General features: G+C 59.5%; 3 protein-coding genes across 4 annotated transcripts; 1 reads left to right on the top strand and 2 right to left on the bottom strand.

Annotated features, from left to right (window-relative positions):
* Nucleotides 1–1,155: 1,155 nt before the first annotated feature.
* LOC311181725 (uncharacterized protein) lies at nucleotides 1,156–3,253 on the top strand (the record flags this gene model as incomplete). Its single annotated transcript, XM_084250161.1, has 3 exons — nucleotides 1,156–1,570; nucleotides 1,740–2,845; nucleotides 3,191–3,253. The coding sequence occupies 3 exons, from the start codon at nucleotides 1,156–1,158 to the stop codon at nucleotides 3,251–3,253; spliced, it is 1,584 nt and encodes a 527-aa protein (XP_084106287.1).
* A 568-nt stretch (nucleotides 3,254–3,821) lies between these two features.
* Nucleotides 3,822–4,669, bottom strand: SAP25 (Sin3A associated protein 25; the record flags this gene model as incomplete). The annotated part of the gene is made up of 4 exons (XM_084250160.1): nucleotides 3,822–4,094; nucleotides 4,176–4,276; nucleotides 4,352–4,505; nucleotides 4,607–4,669. The coding sequence occupies 4 exons, from the start codon at nucleotides 4,667–4,669 to the stop codon at nucleotides 3,822–3,824; spliced, it is 591 nt and encodes a 196-aa protein (XP_084106286.1).
* Nucleotides 4,670–6,008: 1,339 nt separating this feature from the next.
* LRCH4 (leucine rich repeats and calponin homology domain containing 4) lies at nucleotides 6,009–16,568 on the bottom strand (the record flags this gene model as incomplete). 2 transcript variants are annotated; one of them, XM_084249352.1, is made up of 18 exons in its annotated part: nucleotides 6,009–6,239; nucleotides 7,566–7,643; nucleotides 7,742–7,879; nucleotides 8,030–8,115; nucleotides 8,300–8,383; nucleotides 8,499–8,632; nucleotides 8,721–8,789; nucleotides 8,903–9,025; nucleotides 9,117–9,178; nucleotides 9,273–9,349; nucleotides 9,439–9,529; nucleotides 9,743–9,842; nucleotides 9,969–10,084; nucleotides 10,221–10,357; nucleotides 12,282–12,387; nucleotides 12,540–12,666; nucleotides 12,823–12,967; nucleotides 16,349–16,568. In XM_084249352.1, 18 exons carry the CDS (start codon nucleotides 16,566–16,568, stop codon nucleotides 6,135–6,137), a joined length of 1,998 nt encoding a protein of 665 aa, XP_084105478.1. The 2 variants fall into 2 exon arrangements, with proteins under 2 accessions (XP_084105478.1, XP_084105477.1); XM_084249351.1 differs by lacking the exon at nucleotides 6,009–6,239 and adding an exon at nucleotides 7,073–7,270.
* Nucleotides 16,569–17,917: the final 1,349 nt, after the last annotated feature.

The following is a 17,917-nucleotide window of genomic DNA, read 5'->3' as shown; positions in this document are numbered from 1 at the left end:
GAATTCGCTCACCCTCCCGCGCTTCTGACTGTACCCAGGGCTTGTATAAATAAATAAATAAATATTTAAAAAGGGGAAAAAAAAGTTTGAAGGCCAAGCCCAACTCCAATCTCTCAGATAGCATGGAACAGTGGGAACCTGCACCAGAGTCTGCACTTCCATGGTCAGAGGCTTCAGCTGGCCCCTGGTGACATTTCTGGACACAGGTGGGGGGAGGGGGCAGAAGAGGAAAGCGCCCCTGGAGAGTCTCTTCCTCCCCAGGGTCTGTCAGCAGCGGCCTAACTGGGATTCTGGAGGGTATGGTCTGTGCACCCGTGACCATTCCAAAACTTCACTTCCCCCAAGTCACCTGTCACCCCCAAACCACAAGCTGCACCTCCGGCTCCTCTGAAATCAGCACAGCCCAATGCTCAGCGCCATGGCTCCTAGCATTAGGTGGGAAAGAAGTTCACAGACTCTCTCCTGGGTGGGAAAGGGGACACAGACGCTGGACGCCGGGAGCCGGGGCGGGGAGGGGCGGGAGGCGGAAGGGGGTGCTGTTGGAAGGGTGGCCGGCCTGCGTGCCGCACCCCCTGATCGCCAGGACTGCGGAGGGCTCCGCCGCCGCCGGCGCGATCAAAATTTCATTTGCATTCTCCTCACGGGGCGTTTTCCCCGCAGTAGGCTCAAATCAGGAGCGACCCCCCACCCACACCCCGCCCCTGCAAGCAGCTCAGCCCGGAGGCCGGGGAGGAGTCTGCCGCCCCTAGACTCGCCAGCTCTTCACTCCGTCCCCACGGCCTGGCGGCCGGCGCCCGGGGCGCGCGAGGGTTAACCTCGCGGGGGTGGGGACTCCGGGGCGGTCAGCGGAGGGAGGGGAGAGGCGAAGGGAGGCGGGGGAGCCGGTCCGGGTCGAGCCTCCGAGGCTTTGGGAGTCCCGGGTGTCGCGGGCCTCGGGCAGCCACCGGGGCACACGCCGTGCGCAGCGAGAGGCCCCGCAGGCCCCGCGCCCAAACTTCACCTCGGGAGCAGGGAGCGACTCGGGCTGGAGCCGGGGCGCAGCCTGTCAGGCCACTGCCTCTCCCCGGGGACCGCACCGCCACCGCACCTCGGGGGGGGGCCTCGCCCCAGCCCTCCCCTCCCCCCGCCCGGCCACTCCACCGCCCGCCGTCGGAAATGAAGCCCGGAGGCGGCGGCCCCGCGGCGCGCCCGGAGTCCCAGCCGCCCGCGCCCCCGGGGCCGCCGCTGCCCGGGGCCGGCCCGGCCGACGTGCGGCTCTGCGGCCACCTGCGGAAGCAGAAGTCCCGGCGCCGGCGCTTCTTCGTGCTCCGCGCCGACCCGCCGCGCCTGGAGTGCTACGCGAGCGAGAAGAAGTTCCGCGGCGGCGGCGCGCGGCCCGAGCTCAGCGTGAGCCTGGCGGGCGCGTGCACCATCAGCAAGCGCGTGGACGCGCGCCGCCGCCGGCTCATCGTCCTCTACACGCGCGACCGCAGCCTGGGCGTGGCGGCGGCCAGCGAGGCGGAGCAGCAGGCGTGGTACAGCGCCCTGCTGGAGGTGCGCGCCGCCGCGGGTGAGGCCCAGCCCCGGGCGGGCGGGCGGGCGGGCGGCCGCCGGGCTGGGGGCGCGGGCGCGGGCTTGGCTCACAGCCTGCCCCTAAGTCACCGAAACCGGGAGAAACTCGAAGCGTTCCCACATCCTCGGGCGCGCGCGCGCCGACCTCCCGCCCAGGCCTCCCCGTGCCCAACCCGCTGTCTCCCCAGGGCCCAGCTCGCACGACGACCCCGGGACCTGGCTCCTCGCGCCGCTCCAGGACGTCTGGCCCGTGACGCTGCGGCCCAAGGGGCTGGGGCGCGCGCGAGGCTTGGGCAGCGGCGGCTACCGCCTGTGCCTGGGCTCGGGGATACTGAGCCTGCTGCGGGAGCCCCGGCGCAGAGAGGCCGAGGACGCCCAGGCGTCGCCGCCGCCGGCCCTGCGCCTGTCTCTGCTCAGCGTGCGCCGCTGCGGACACGCGGACTCTTTCTTCTTCCTGGAGCTCGGCCGCTCCGCGCCCACGGGGCCCGGGGAGTTGTGGCTGCAGGCGCCCGACGCCGTGGTGGCCCAGAGCATACACGAAACCGTCCTAGCCGCCATGAAGCGACTCGGGGACGGTGCTGCCGGTGGCAGGGCTGAGCCAAGGGATCCCCCCTCGGGCGCCTCCAGGCCGTCGGTTCCCCCACCTTATGAGACCCTGATCGCTCGCGGGTCTAACGGCCTGACGCGCGGGGAGTGCCTGGGCGAGAGGAGCAAGCCAGCGACTCCGCGGCCCGGGTCGACCCTGGGTGCGGCAGCCTCCTACCCCGAGGGGCTAGAGCGGGGCGGGGGCTACATAAGCATGGGAGCCGGGAGTGACTACGAGCCCATGGGGGCCGGGGAAGCGGGCGGCTACATGGTGATGGCGCCCCCAGGCCTTCGACAGGCGGCCGCCAACGCCGCGCCCCATCAGCCACTCCAGGAGTGGGGGGGCACCGAATACGTGCCCATGAGCCATTTCCCGTCAGGGTCCTTTTCCTCGAGCTCCCTGCCGCGATCCTACAAGCCCGGAGCTGGCGAGCCGGGCCCCCGTCGCGGCGTCAGGGGCAACTGGGGACCGGCGGGGACTCAGCCCTGCCTGCAACTGCCGTCCGAGCTGGCGGGGGAGTACGTGTGTATCGAGTACACAGCCCCGAAATACGTAGGAACGGGAACTGCTAAGCCGGCGCCCCTCGACGGCCGCCTCAACTACATCGACCTGGAGCTGGTGCCGCCTCTAGAGGCGCGAGGCGACGCCCCTGGAGGCAGCACGCTCAGCTACGCACGCATCGAGTTCCAGAAGCTCCGGGAGGCGCGGGTGAGGAGACAGATGAATGCGAGGGGCATGCAAAGAAAACAGGGCGAATTTACCAAAGCCTTCGGGCTCACGCCCTCAGCTCACCATAAGTCCCCTGACCAAAGGGCTCTGAGGCCCATACACTCTGAGATCACAACCACAGGGCCCTTGAGCTGTCCCTTAGGGGTCCACTGTCCACCCTGCACCTTCCAGCTATGGCACCTGAGAAATATTCAGGGGGAGGTTCACCAAGAAGTTAGTGTTTTAAGGGGGGAAATTCTAGAACCCACGCCCCCAAAAAAGAATAAAACCAACAAAGGTAAGGACTTTTCCAGCCAAAGCCCTGATCCTCTGTCTCCCCTACAGAATTCCTGCGGCTTTGATGCAGACTCTCAGGCAGACCTTAGCCCCCAACCCTGCCTCCAATAATGACGTGGACCTGTCCCTCCCCATCCACACCTGCAGTGCCTGCCTTGTGATGCCAACGAATCAAAGTAACTTCACACCAGGGCTGAACTCCTAGGACCCCAGTGCAAGAAGAATGGACACACCAATCTTACTAGTGTCCCCCCAAAAGTGATGTGCCCCCTTACTCCATCAGGCCTCTCCTGATGCCAGCCACAGGCTCACACAATCCTTCCTTCTCCCTGGCTGACAGAACTGATGGCTTCCTTACTTCCTATATAGGGGGTGGGCTGAGGAGGAGTGTACCGTGGACTTCCACTCCCCTCCCCCCCAATTAAAAGGTGTGTTGCTTGATCAGCCTGTAAGTCTTAGGCCCATGGACTTGCTGCTTCACTGTAGGGAGTGACCAATGAGTAAGTAGAATTTGAGGGGAGGCAGCCAAAGCAGAGGTGAAGTAAGAGACCCCACCCCCATGCCCCACAGCTACCAACCACAAGAAGCCTATTTGCAAACTAACAGTTTTAATGTCAACAGAACCTGAACACGGGCCCACTCTGCCCCCAGGAGAGCCATGGACATGGGTGTCTGGGGACTAGGGGAGATCTGGGTCAGTGAAGTGAGAACAGTCACCACTGGAGCCCAGGGACTCAGAGACAGGGTCTGGGGAGGCAGCAGGGGGTGTGGGACCCCTTGAGGCAGCAGAGGAATTGGGTCTTGGCTCCCCCTGGCTCATCTGCAGAAGGCCAGTGAGGGCAATCAGCTCAGGCCCACTGAGCCAGGCAGTGGAGCAGCCAGCAGTCGGTGTGGGGAGGACCCGGGGGGACATGATAGGGGGTGGGAGCAGCAGCTTCAGAGAGCCCATCACCTGAGGAGAGAGGAGGCAGAAGTGGCTCCTCCCAACCCCAGCTCGGAGGCAGGGCTGAGGCAAGGCAGAATGCGTGCTCACCTGCTGAGGGGCCTCAGACAGGTACAGGGGAACACGCTGCTGCCCACGGGGCAGCAGAGGGTCTGAAAGAAAGACATCTTCACAGCACATCACAGGGAACCCTGGAGAGGAGAGGTTGCTAGGGTGGTAGGCTGGAGGTCCCTCACTCCACCACCCAAGGGAACGGTGGGAAGTACCTGCATCCCTGGGCACCTGCTCTCTAGTCTGATGTCCTGTGGTGGGGGCCCGGGGCCCAAGGCCCCTTCCTGAGGCGGCTTCATAGAGAGGCCAGAATGAGGGATGACACAAGGTCCGGCCTGAGAAAGAGGCACCAGAAGAACAGCCAGGTCCCTGTGGAGAGGACAGGACAGGAGAGACCACTGTTGCCTCAATCCCCTCCCAAGGAATCCCTGCCCCCCACGAAGCCAGAATCATAGGTACCCCCAACTCACCCACACCAGCTGAGCTCCTGCTTTAGCCTCATAGTTGGGGTCCCAGGGTGCCAGCAGGGTCATCCTTGAAGGGGCCACCTCCCAAGACATCTGGGAGGAAAGGGGAACTGGGGGATGGGAGGAGGCAAACCTTAGAGATCAAAACAGGTGGGGGGGGGCCTCCCTGGTGGCACAGGGGGTTAAGATGCAACCTATGAAGTTATCCCCAGTCACTGCAGCATGAGTTCGATCCCTGGCCAGCCCACAAGGCGCAGCAGACCTCTCCTGACTTGCGGGCTGCTCCCCTCAGCAGTGTCTTTCAGTAGCTCCGCCTGTTCTGTTCCCTGCTCTGTCTCTGGTGAATCCTCTCACCCTCACCCCCACACACATACCTCTGGCCTGTACCCCAGTTCTTGTATGCATAAATAAGTAAATCTTTAAAAAAATTAAACAGACCCAGGAATCTTGTCTGGGGCAGGGTGGGGGTGAAGGAGGGGTGGGGGTGGAAAGGCAGCAAAGTCTGTACCTACCTGGGGTTCCCCGGGACTGCTGGGCAGCCAGGCCTGGGAGGTGCCGGGGCAACAGCTCTCTCTGGGCCAGGGAAGAGTTTCTGGCCCTGGGCTGCGGGCTGTGAAGGGGGCAGCACTGAGAAGCTCCAGTTAGCGCCTCCTGCTCCAAGTCTGAGCATTCACGAGGGCCCCAGGTACCCAGGCTGCTCGTGCCCTTTCTTCACGGCAACGGATTCTCTCACATCGTGGCTCCGCCACTGGATTTCCCCCAAGTGCCTGGGACCGAGCCCCTTACCTGTCCTGTGGGGGTGTTCTTGGCTCCCCCGCGGCTTCCTCTCCAGAGTTCCAAGTCTCCTCTTGGTCACTGCCCGCCGAGGAGCTTGGGTCCTCGGGCATCTGCTCCTCTCCCGAGCCCCACCGCCCCGGGGGCCAGGGCAACATGCCGCGTCTGGGGGAGGCCAGGGCAGGGCAGCACCTCTGTGCCCACGCTGCGCGAACTCCCGCCTCACTCGCCGAGCCCCTCCCTGGCCCCCACTCGCCCGCCTCCCTTGGCAGTGCGGCGCTGCCCTGGCGGTCCCCACTAGCCCAAGTCGCCAGCCCACCTCTCAGGGCCTCGCCTTGACGCCGGCGCGTTTCCGGCCCACGTGGCGCGCACTCCCGCGGGGGTCCCGCGGGCGCCCCCTGGTGGCGGGGCGGCGGAGCGGCGGGGCGGCGGAGCGGGCGCGCGCGGAAGAGGATTGCTGAAGCCGAGAGGTATAGGGGCTCCGTACCCACGACGCACCGCCCTCGGCAGCAGACAAACACACACACCTGAGGGGCACCCTAGAGGGCTTCCAGCGTCTTTATTGCACTGACACAATACCCAGTGCCCTGTCTGGGGCAGGCCTGCTTCCAACCCCTCAGGTCGAAGGATATCCAGGAAAAAGGGCCAGGCCCAAGGCCGCCCTCACCAGTCCTTGCTAGAGAGCAGAGCCCAGGCGTTTGTCTTCTCTGATCCTGGGGTCCCGGCTGGGTAGGGCCCTACGCCCCGACCTCAGCCCCTAAGGCCTTTCCAGCAGTGCATGAACAGCAGCAGCGATGTAGGGGAGGCCCCTTCCTGGGGCCCCCTCCTCTTCCAGGATGTGGTGGGGCTGGCACAGGGACTCCTGGGGGGAGGGGCCCAGGGTAAGTTCCCCGGTCGCCTCCATGCAGTTCCCAGCCCTCCCCAGAGGGCAGGGTAAGAGACACCCTAAAGGAGCCTGGGCAAAGGAGGCTGACAGGTTGAACCTTCAAAGTGTTGGAGGTCAAGGTGGGGCCATCCTAAATACTAGGCCCACAGCTTGGGGACAAATAAAGTACAAAAAAGCTGCCAGCAGGTAACAGAAGGTAAATTACACAAGAACAAAGGCTGGGGAGAGTGGAAAAGGGTTAAGACCTGTCATTTCCAGAGGGAAATGCTGGAGTAGGCAGACTGGCACATAGAGCCCAGGAGGCTTGGCCAGGACTGGGCCCTGCTGCAGCAGGAGCAGACGCAAACACACACACACACACACACACACACAGAGACAGCCATGGTCTGTACAGTTTATACAAGAGACAGGGACCCAGCCTGGGTGCCTGCATCTCTACAAATATAAAGTTCTCTCTACAAAATATAGATAATTTAGCCCCCTGTAGCAGCAGGGGGGAGGGCACAAGGAGAAGGTTAAAATCCCCCCCTCTGGGGGAGCAGAGGCAGGGTTGGAGGGCACAAAGGCACCGTCAGCACTGAGGAGAGGAGCATGGGGCTAGGCTACAGGAGGGTAGCCAGAGGCTGGGAGCCCAGGATCTGCGGGCACCAAAGTGGGGCCTCTGAGGTCAGTATTTGTGAGGGGAGGGAGTTCACTAGTGTCTTTGGTAGGGGCTGAAGGCACCACTGGTGGAGGACAGGGTTTGCACAGGAGTCATAAATAGAAACAGGGTGAGGGCAAGGGTGCAGGAGGAGGGATGACTTCAGGTCCTAGGAACCCAGGAGCCAAGTGTAGACGACATAGAGCAGCAGCATGAGGACCACGTAGAAGAAGATGAAGCCGCCTAGACCAGAGGGGAGCCAGAGGGGTGGGGGAGTCCTGTCCCCCACCCGCTTCACAGCCTCCAGTGTGGTCCACAGCCCCTGGGCGGTGCCCTCGAGGAGATCTGAGGGCGAGCACAGGTCAGCCTGGGAAGGGAGAGTGGGACAGATGGACAAGGACAAAGGGCAGAGTCAGCAGCAGCAAGACAATCCTCTCCACCCCCTGCCCACAAGAGCCAGGGCCAGAGCCATGCAATATGCAGAGTGCAGGGAAGGGGGACAGAGCATGCAGGGAAGGGCTGGCAGACATTATCTCTCTGGGGAGCAGACACCCCACGAGTGGAACCCTGCCATCCATGCAGAATGCTCAGCTGAGCCCAGGACTCTTCCCACTTTATAGGAGACACCAGTCCTGGGCTCCTGAGAACATAGCCCCCCATACCTCAGGCACCCCCATTTTTCGACAGGCTTCTAAAAAACTCTCCACATTCTTCCGAGACTTGGGGGCACTGAGTTTTGGCTGGGGTGGGTAAGAAGGGAAAAAAAGAAGAGAGTAAGAGAGAGACTGTAGGAGTCCCCTATCCCATTCCCTCCTTTCTGCCCTGGGGCCCAACTGACCACAGCAGGTGAGGGCACGTGAATGAAGGGCACAGAGCGGGGCCGCAGCTGGTTGGCCAACTGGCAGAGGATGACCCCATTGGCTAGAGCCTCTGTCAGGTCCTCAGGCAGGGGTTGCTGCAGCCTCGACTCAAGGGCCTGAGAAGCAGGGGAAAGGGGGAAGAGCAGGTCAGGGTCAGCAGGGAACGCCCTTTTGTCCTTAGCAGAAGTTCCAGGGTAGACAAAGAGGGTGCCGAGGGGCACCCTCAGCCGAGCCCCAGTCCACAGACACAGCTCTGCCTCTGTTACCTGGCGCAGCTGAGTCATCAGCTCCTTCTCATCCAGAAGCTGCGGGGACCGCCGAGGTCTTAGGACAGGGTCTGGTGAGGAAGGGCCTAGAGAAAAAGGAGGACACAAGTTTGTAGCCTGATCACAGTGTCTGGCACCCACATCTCCTGCCTATCTGCTTGTGGGATTTTCAACACAAAGGGACAACAGATCCAGAGAACCCCAGGCCAGAGGAGTAGATGCAGCCCAGGGGCCAATTTAGAGTCAGCACTAAGGGGATGCGGTACCAACCTGAGCCACTCTGAGAGGAAGAACGAAAGAGGAAGCTGTTTGGTCTCTGAATGGAGCCCAGCGGCCGGGGAGCAGGCGCTGTTGCTAAGGGCCAAAGGTAGGGGATAGAGCAGGTGAGAGACACCCCGTCAGTGCCCCACTCATCCCTCAGGCCACCAGGCCCCAACTACCCCTCACCTTCCCAAAGCCCCTGACCCACCTGGCCCAGATATAGGAAGGGGCTCCTGGGAGGTGGGGGCAGGGGCAGATGCAGAGGCAGGGGCAGGGGCAGAGGCAGGGGCTCCCTGCCCCCCTGAAGATCCCAGTGGAGTGGAACTAGGCTTCGGCGTGCCACTGAGGAAAGACAGAAAGGGAATTAGAAGGGGAGGTCAGTGGAAGGATGTGGAGGGGGAGGGCACAGGTAAGTCTTGGGGACACATACTTGTAGGTGGACTGAGCAGATGAGGCAGCAGCAACCCCACCAGCAGCCCTGATCCCCAGCTTCAGAAAACTAGAAAGTGAAGGAGATGTGGGGTGAGCTGTGCCAGGCAGTGGCCAGAATAGCTCAAGGAGGCTCATTTCCAGCCATCTCCAAGGCCCTCTGCCCTGAACCTGTGCCCACACCTGTCTTTCCTGGGGACCCCCCACACTCCACTCTGCTGTTGCTGCTGCTGTCTCCGCTCCCGCTCCTGCCACAACTGCAAGGTGTCAGGGCGACGCCGCTCCTCTCCTGCTGGTTCCTCCCTCCTGAGGGACAAAGGCAGGATGAGAGGTAGAGCTGGGTATGGGGAGAAGGGATAAAGGGAAGAGATAGCAGCTTAGGTGGATTTTGGGGTACCTGCTGTTTGGGGCCTTCTCCCCATCCCCTGCCACAGGTTTTAATTCTGGTGGCCGCTGCTCCTGAAAGAAAAGAGCAGAGGGGCTCAGGGGGTGCCTGTCCCCCAAGCCAGCACTAGTTCCCTCCCTCCAGCTCTCTTGTCTCCTAGTTCCTCACCTCGGCAGCACTTCGCTCTTCGTCCTCCCCCGGGACGTGGCTGTCAATGAAGTCAATCTGCTCAGGGTCTCCATCAGCTGCAGAGGCCGGGGCACGTCAGCAAGCAGATGGGGTCTTCAGGCAGTCATCCAGCCCACTCTTCCCAGCCCCTGGGCCCATTACTCACCAGAGCCATCCTCCCTCCGCTCCCTGGGCCCCCGTGGTTCTCGGGCCAGCTCCGAGATCCGGAAGGACAACTCAGAAAATTCATCTGTTGACTGTAAATGCAAAAATGCAGAGATGGAACACAGCCTTTCTATAGTGCTGGGGGCTCACTGAGGTGACTGCTGAGCCAGTTATCCAGCATACTTGGGTGAGGGAAGGAAGAAGAGAATTTTGGCTACATATGTCACTCTGAAATTTAGAGGAACCAGGCAAAGGGACCTGGCTCAGAGGTTGTCCCCCAGGAAAAAGACTCCAACATCCCTTACCTCATTTCCAGACCATCGCTTGCTGCCACTGTCAACACTGTGGAAACCAGAGTCCAGCCCACCATCGTACCGACGTCCCGGAAATAAGTCCTCTGCTGGGCTGGGGTTGGCCAGGGAGAGCTGGTCAGTCCTTACTGAACAGCAAACCTCTTCTCCCCACAGAAACCCCAGGTCCCTGCCCCAGGAGGCAGCATTAGAGCATCCTTCCTTCCCACTTGGGACTTACCAGGGACTGAAACTTGGGGGGCGAGAAGGGGCCATGTCTCCCAGTGCAGACCCCCCACGCCGCCCAGCCTCTGTTGACAAGTACTTGAAGATGTGAAGTTTCCCCTTCAGGCAGATCTGGATGTGAGGAGGAGCATGTGGGGGAGGGAAAGGAGAAGTTATGGGAGAGCAGCTCCCTAGGTCCTGCTTGGCTACCCACAGGACCCATCCCACTCCTGCCCCATCTCCGCCTGTTCCCAGGCCCACCCCTCACCTGGGCAGGTGGGCTCTGCAGGGGGTTGCTATCCAGCAGAATGACCTGCAGGTGTCGGAGGCGGCAGAAGGAGACCGGGATGCGGGAGACACGGTTACAGGAGAAATCCAGGCGGACCAGAGGAAGGTCCCCCAGCTCTGAGGGTGGGTGAGTGAAGTCAGGAGCATGCCCAAAGGAGGGGCCTCGTGCTTACTACTCTGCCCTCTGCTCTGGCCAGCCAGCCACCCCTGCCCTCACCACCACCTCTGCCAGGGCTGCTGAGGACACCCCAGAAATGACTGCCCCGCTCCTCTTCCAGTATAAACCTGGGCCCCTTCAGGCTTCTCCTTCCCCACCAGGGCTCTCCTTTTCTCCACCCCGCCCACTCACACTTCAACACACCCTTCATTCTTAGGTGATCATCACAAGACCCGAACAAAACTGTGACACCACATTGCTCAAAACCCTTCCCTGACTTACAGCAGGGGCTGCTGGTGAGGGTCATCCTGCACAAAGGCACCTAAGGGAGGTAGGGGGCTGCCTCCACAGCCACTTCACCAGCTATGCCTGCCCACAGGAAATTATTCCTTTTTCTACTTCTCAAAATGGTGCAGTTGGATTTGTGACAATCTAAGACCCACAACCCCTGGCCCACCCCAGTCAGGTGTTCATAATGTGGCAGGGGCCACATTTCCCTCCTCACTGCCCACCTTCTATACATGACAACCCTCTAGCCCCTCAGCTTCTGGACCTTTCCACATGTTGCCTACTCAGTTGCGAGAATACAATTTTTCTGTCCATACATCCTTACAGGTTCAGCTCAGGTATAGCCTCCTCTATGAAGTTTTTCCAGACACTAGGCTAGAATTAATTTCTCCTTCCTATGTCCCCAGTACTCTACTGGCCCAGAGAGCACCCTGATCAAAACCTTATTTGTGCCCTTACTGACTCAGAAGGTAAGGAAGCTTGTGCAGGAAGCAGCAGGATGCCAGGAGATAACAGACCACCTCATTCCCCTCTCATCTTCAAAGCCAAGATGAATGTGGCACAGGTCCTTCCTGCCCAGCCATGCCTTGTCTTCCTACTAATCACATTCCTGCTGCACCATGCCCTGCACTGCCTGGGGTGTCAAGGGATGGAGAACTCCCTTCCAAGGCCAGCTCCTGGTGCACACTGAGGTGATTTCTTCCTCAAGTTCCCCAAGCAGAGCCGTGCCTCCTTCTACACCTGCAGCTCTTTAAATATCCTGTTCCAGCACTTCCCTCTGCTTGTCTCTCCCCATTACGTCATTAAATCTTAAGAGTTGGCCCCAGGTCTAAATGACATCACCCATATATACCTGGCCTCCACCTACAACATAGGAAGCACACATTAAGCAAAGCCTGGTAAATAAAAGAAGGTATGCCTTCTTTTTTTTTTTTTTTTTTAAAGATTTATTTATTTATACAAGCACTGGGTACAGTCAAAAGCGCGGGAGGGTGAGCGAATTCACCAGAGCCAGAGCGGGGAGCAGAGCAGGCAGAAGGACCGAAGTACACTGCTGAGGGGAGCAGCGGGCGGCAGGAGAGGTCTGCGCGCCATGTGGGACCCTCCTCCGGTGGCCGGGGAGCAGCCGGGGATCGAATCAGCGCCGCAACCCACCACTCAACCGCTGCGCCACCGGGGAGGCCCGGTATGCCTTCTTTGGAGCAGAAAGTATCAAATATTGGGGTACATCACAATTAGTTGGTTAAAATGGGGCCACTTGGGTGCCAGCACATAGCCCCACGGGCTCAGAATCTCTGGGGAGGAGGCAGCACAGGACATGGTCTGACTCAGGGTAATAATGTGCTTTCCTACCTCCCTTTCTGCCTTTCTCCACATTTGTAAAGTAGAGCTAATAACCGAGGCCTTGTCAGCCTCCAAGGGCTATTCGTCAAGATCAAATAAAATCACTTACAGGTTTTTTTTCTTACACACTGCAAAACCCTGGGCAACAAAGGAATTATTTTCTGTGGCGATTCCTTGTCTGGGATTTCTCCAAGGTAGACACACGCTCACCCACACATTCACACACACTCTCCAGCTCATCATCTTCCTCACCAGCAGGCAGGGTGCTGAGCTGGTTCCTCCTAACGTTGAGATCCCTCAGGGAAGGGAGGCTGCACAGCTCTGTTGGGAGGGCCTGCAACTCATTGCTGCTCACATCCTGGAATCAGGAAAGAAGTGAGAAGAGCCTGAGCCCAAAAGGATCAAAAATGACCTCCTACCTCTGGCCAACTCCTTCAGTCCTGGCCTTTCCCCTCCTTTCCCCCAAAGATCCCCAGTATCTAGCCCAGCAGTCTCTCTGCCCCTCCTTACAAGTTGTCTCAGACTTCCCAAGGCACTGATATCGGCGGGCAGGGCTCCCAGCTTGTTGTTGCTGACAATTAGCACCCGCAGGGGCAACTGGCAGATGTAGGAGGGCAGCGATGACAACTGGTTTCGACTGTGGAAGGAAAAAGGCATGCTCGCTCTGCAAGCATGGCACCCAGCCTTGCGCTCCTTTTAGGGCCACCAGGTGGGGCACTCAGGGTATTGTGCATGGGTACCTGGGGGGTGACTGGGAAGATAAGTTCCCACCCTCCCTGGACCGGCTACCTACCTGAGGTTGAGGTAGGTGAGGGCTGTGAGATTCCCCAAGGCTGGGTTCAGGCATCTCAGGCAATTGTGGTAGAGGCTCAGGCCTTCTAGGGACACCAGCTGGCATGCTGCCTCTGGCACCTCGGGGAACCGGTTCCTGGACAGGTCTAGGGGAAGCAAGTGTCAGGGGAGAGCTGTGGAACAGCCCAGCCCTGGACAGAAGGACCCAGAGCCAGCTGCCCAACCCCCTAAATCAGGCCTATAAACCTGGGATCCCTGGGGTTAGATAACAAAGCCTTCTGCAAACTGGAGGACATTCCAAGCATGACCAGAACAACAAAGGGAAGGCAAAGGCCTCAGGGTCACTGGGCTGCAGAAGCCCAGACTTGGTGGAGGGTGATGGGGAATGAGTCATGAACAGTCTTCAAACACACAAATGAAAGACAATTGTGGAAAGGGGGCTGGGTCCTATTACTCTCATGGTTCCTTTTGTTCTGAAATCCCAGGAGCAGTGGAAGGCAAAGGTGATAGGAGAGGGCTGGTGCTTCAAAGAAAACAACAGGTGATGGGTTGGGAGTCAAAAGGTAAGAACATGGACAGCCCCTGGAGGAAACCCCTTAGAAAGTGGCCCTCCTTAGTGTCTTATCTCCCAATCTCAATCTGTTTTCAACACAGGGGAGAAACCAAGTACTGTGGCCTGGCTCTAGAGACGGTGTATGGCTCCTGACACTAGATAACAGGTTCTCACCAGTCTCTGTGGTCTGCAAGTCAGGTCCAAGGGACTGTGAGGTTACAGATTCCTAAGATCCAGGAGGGGAAGGCAACTGGCCAACTGGAGCTAGAATCTGCAGGTCTCTCCCATCAGGGCACACTTTCAGGACTGACCACCTTCCCACCCACTCCCAGCCACGCCAGCCTTTCTCTACTTCCTCTCTGACTGACCCAGATTTCAAAAGACCAGTAACCCTGCCTGAATGTTAGGCATAGACAGGGAATGGAGAAAGGGTGGTCTGTTACCACCCCTTGCTATCCCGATGCAAGGGGTCAGGCCTTGGGATGCCCTCGCCTCTGGAGACGTGAACTGCTTAGGCCTCCAGCAGCCTGGGTTTATGTTTCCTCTGCTCAGCCTGCAGCAGGAAGAGCCTAGGATCTGCTGGGGAAGGTCCCAAGTAACAAAACTTGGATGAACTTCTTAGAAGGCCCTTCCCAGGGAGCGGTGAGCAAAAACTGAGGGGGAAGGAGCTGGGGTATATCCCCCAAGGAAATGAGTCTTGTGACAGGAAATGAAGTAAAAACTATCCGTTGGGTTCTGTCTCTCTTGGCCACATTTCCCAGGATGGATGATAGCCTGAGGGCCCCAGAATTATCCTCTTTCCCTCTGTTCCCACCCCTGATGTACAGTCAGAAAACCTGTCATGGGAGAACACAGTTCTGGAGATGGTGGGAAGAATGGTCCTCCCACCCTTACCAGCCTGGGCCTCTGCATCCACAAACATGTGCAAGACAATGTGGATGAAGGGGGCAGAGAACAAGTTGTGTTGGGGTAAGCAGGCCAAGGGGGCAAAAGCTAGGAGCGGAAGGGAGCCCAGGCTGCAGGAGGCAGGGCATAGAAGGGACAGGATGTGGTCTGTGAGAGATCGAGCTGCACTTCTCCTTTGTGAGAGCAGCCCCTCCCCCATCTCAGGATCCATCCAACTCTTGGCCCCAGGAATGGGGTCTAGGAAATATGGGGCACCTGCACCATAGGAAACGTACAAGACAAACACTGGTTCAAAAAAGGCTAGAGAAGGAGGAGGAACGGATTCAGAAATGATTCAGGTGGCACAGTCGGACAGAAGTGCAAGGAGGGGTGGAGGGCAGGGTATGGGCAACAACGTGTTCTGATCACTTCCCCTTTCCACTGCCAGCTCTAAGTACCAGGCTTGGGGAGAGGGGACAGGAGTGTTCTGGATAAGACTGATCCCACCAGACCTAAAGCCCTGAAAGGACTGAGGATTTCTGGAGAGTAGGCAGAAAGGGGCTCTCAGAAAGCTGGGATTTTCCCTCACAGAACTGGCTGCACCCAGAGCCGGAATGCAGGGGGTGGGGGGAGAGGAGGCAAGAGCTGGGAGCGGCTGGGGGAGTTCTTGGTAGTTTTCCCCAGGAGTCCGCTCACAGGGACAGAGCCCTAAGGAAGTAAAGAATAACATTTGGTCTTTGTCAAAAAACAAGCAAGGGGGAGGGGAAAGGGAACAGAAGGCAAGTGTCACACAGCTGCTGAGGTCAATCTGGAGCTTGGGGGTTAGGCAGCTTGGGGAGACTGAGAGGGATAGGAATGGCTCCTGGGGCTCATGCATTCCCTGAACTCACTTACTGTGTAGTGAACAAGTTTGTTTACCCAGCAACCCAAGGAGAGTGGAGATGTTTAAACTGGTTCTTCCCAGAGTGGATCGGTGCCCAACTGAATGTTTGCAGGTGAGCAGGCACCTGCTAGGGGAGACATGCACTCCCAGGGCAGTATCACCAAGACAACACTCTCCTCGAGCCCCAAGTCCCACCCTGGGCTTGGCTGGGGTGGGGCTTCGGGAATGCAGCCTTCCTCCTCTCTCCCAATCCCCACACCCCAACTGCCAATTCAAGGCCATAGATAGGTTGCCTCCCAAGCAGCTGAGGCCTGACTCACCTGTCACAGTAGGGTCCCCCACACCCCACCATCAACAGACAACAGGGTGGAGAGCATAATTAGAAGGATCCTGCTGATGGGTAAGCGGACGGATAAGAGGACAGTCTCCAGCTTCCCAGCACCCCGAGCTCTTAGATTATATTTCCTTCCTTCCAGCGACTGCCTCAAATCCCTCCCCCTTGGGAAAGCAGAAACTGAAATAGGAATTCTAGGGTCCCTATGAGGTCACTGGTCTTCAGTGACCTCACAGCTAAGTGATCTCAGATAAGGCGATGTCGATCATAGGCGGAAGAGTTGGGAGAGAAAAAGAGTTAGGGGAGTAGGAGATTTCCTGCTTTTCCATAGGCTGGCTGGATGATGATGATGACCTCAGGGGGCGGGACTACAAACAAAGTACGCCAGAAACGTCAGTCAGGTTAGGGGTAAATCCCAGAGAAGGGGGATGTGGCCTGGGGTTACTGGGATCTCCATCCAACACGAAAAAGAGAGACGAAGTGGAGGAAGAGGAAAGCATATTATGAGAGCAGCTCGTGAGAGGAAAGCTTTAGGGAAATATCAGAACTGAGGTATAAGAGATCATGCAAATAAGCCACCCAGGTGAGGGGCGGGACCATTCTACAGGTGCGCAGATATGCAAATAAAGAAAAGCGCAGGGCGGTGGGGGCTCCCCAAAGCTTGGCCAGAGACGCCTAGCGTCCCGTGTAAACGAGAAAAGCGGTCATTGTCTAGCAGTTCTCACGGTGGGGAGGGGGGGTAAATGTAAATCGGCAGAACCCGGACAAACAGGTGAGGGGGCGGGCCAGAACCCTGGGCTGGGTGAGAAACGGGTGGGGGCGGGGTTATGCAAATGAGGGTCCCGGGCGGGCGCGGGGCCGGGCGCACTCACCAGCCTGGGTGATGTCTGACAGGTCGTAGCTTCGGGCCGCGCCCCGGGGGAAGTGCTTCAAGCGCCGATTAGATAGGTTCAGGGTCCCGGTGGCCACGGCCTCCTCTAGGGCCCGCTCTGCACTGCGGCTCCCGGGCAGCCCCACAGAACCTGGAACGGAGGTTGGGGACGCCGCCTCCTCACTCCCGGCGGCGAGGGGGGCCGCTACCGCCGCCGCCATCCGCTCCCAGCGGCTCCCGCTGCCTGACTGACGGCACCGGCCGTCCCTTCTTCCCCCTCCCCCTCCTCGGAGCCGCCGTAGTGGCTTCACGGGGGAGGACGCGGGTTCAGGGACCCCGCGGACCAATCGTGCTCCCGAGATTTGTCGGCGGTGGCTAATCAGAAGCCGACTGGGGGGCGGAGTCTGCGGCGCCGGAGGGAGGCGAGAGAAGGGAGGGGGACCAGAAGGGAGCGTTCGCCAACGGCCGACGCTCCAGGCAGGCCCGCCCCGGCAGCCGCATCCAATCACAATGCTTAGGGCTGGAGATGGAGCCAATCGGGTCCAAGGAGGAGGCGGGGACGCCGGCGACCGTCTAGCAGGGATAGAGGCGCAGAGACGGCCAGCGGGGGCGCGGGGCCTCGTCCAACGAAGACCAATCGCAAGCCAGACAGGCGAGTGACTGTCGAGAAGGCCAATTAAAGCCTCCGGAGGGAACCTGGCCCAGCCTCTTCTCTGAGGAACGGCTCTACCTACCAATAGAATGGGCGAAAAGGCGGTCCCTTCGCTAAGGAGGAGGCGGGTGAGCTAGAACTTTGAGACTGAGGTAAAGAATGCGAGCGCCGCGCGCTGGGAGCCGTGCCGGGGCCGGAGTGGTGTGCGCGCGCTGGACGTGTGAGGGGGCGCACCAGCTGTGAGGGCCGGGGGAGCAAGGCGACGCCTGAGGCCAGTTTTCAGGGAATCAATCGATGCGACCGAAAAGATCGTGGGGCCGTCGCGGCCGCGGAGACAGACCCTGCGACGGCCTCCGCGTCCTGGCTTGGCGGGCGGCTGCCCAGAGGCGACAGGCCGAGCCCGGCTCCTGGAGGGAGGGTTGCGGGAGCCCGGCGGATCCTCGAGAGGTCCCGCCCCGCCTGCTAGCCCACCTCCCGGTGCCCTCCTCGTCTAGAAGGAGCTTCCGTTTTACAAATGAGAAAACCGAGGCGAGGGCAGAGGGCAAGTTACTGACGGCTTGACCCAGAAGCCAGGTTTCCCGCCTTGTCAGATTTTACACTGGATTTTTCCCCTGCGCGACCCCTCTCCACCTCCGCGGGGAACGGGGGTGGATGGAGAGGACCATGATACAAGAGGAGACTGGCAGAGGGGTTTTGTTTTTTTTTTTTTTTTTTTTTGGTTTGCTGAGAGATGCTAATACTGAGAGATCCTCTTGGGATCTTTCCTAACATCCTTTTAGGTGGCGGAAGAAACCTGTCATCCACCTAATACGTTGTTGCCGAACCACGGGTGACGAAATGTTTTCTCTTAAGCCGCATCTCAGTTGTTGATATTCCTTAATATTTATTAAATTATTAAAATTCTATCCTGGGTGTCAA

This window comes from Talpa europaea (assembly GCF_964194135.1).
Source record: "Talpa europaea genome assembly, chromosome: 12".
In the NCBI taxonomy this organism is placed as follows: domain Eukaryota; kingdom Metazoa; phylum Chordata; class Mammalia; order Eulipotyphla; family Talpidae; genus Talpa; species Talpa europaea.
This window is presented reverse-complemented; position numbering and strand designations above follow the sequence as displayed.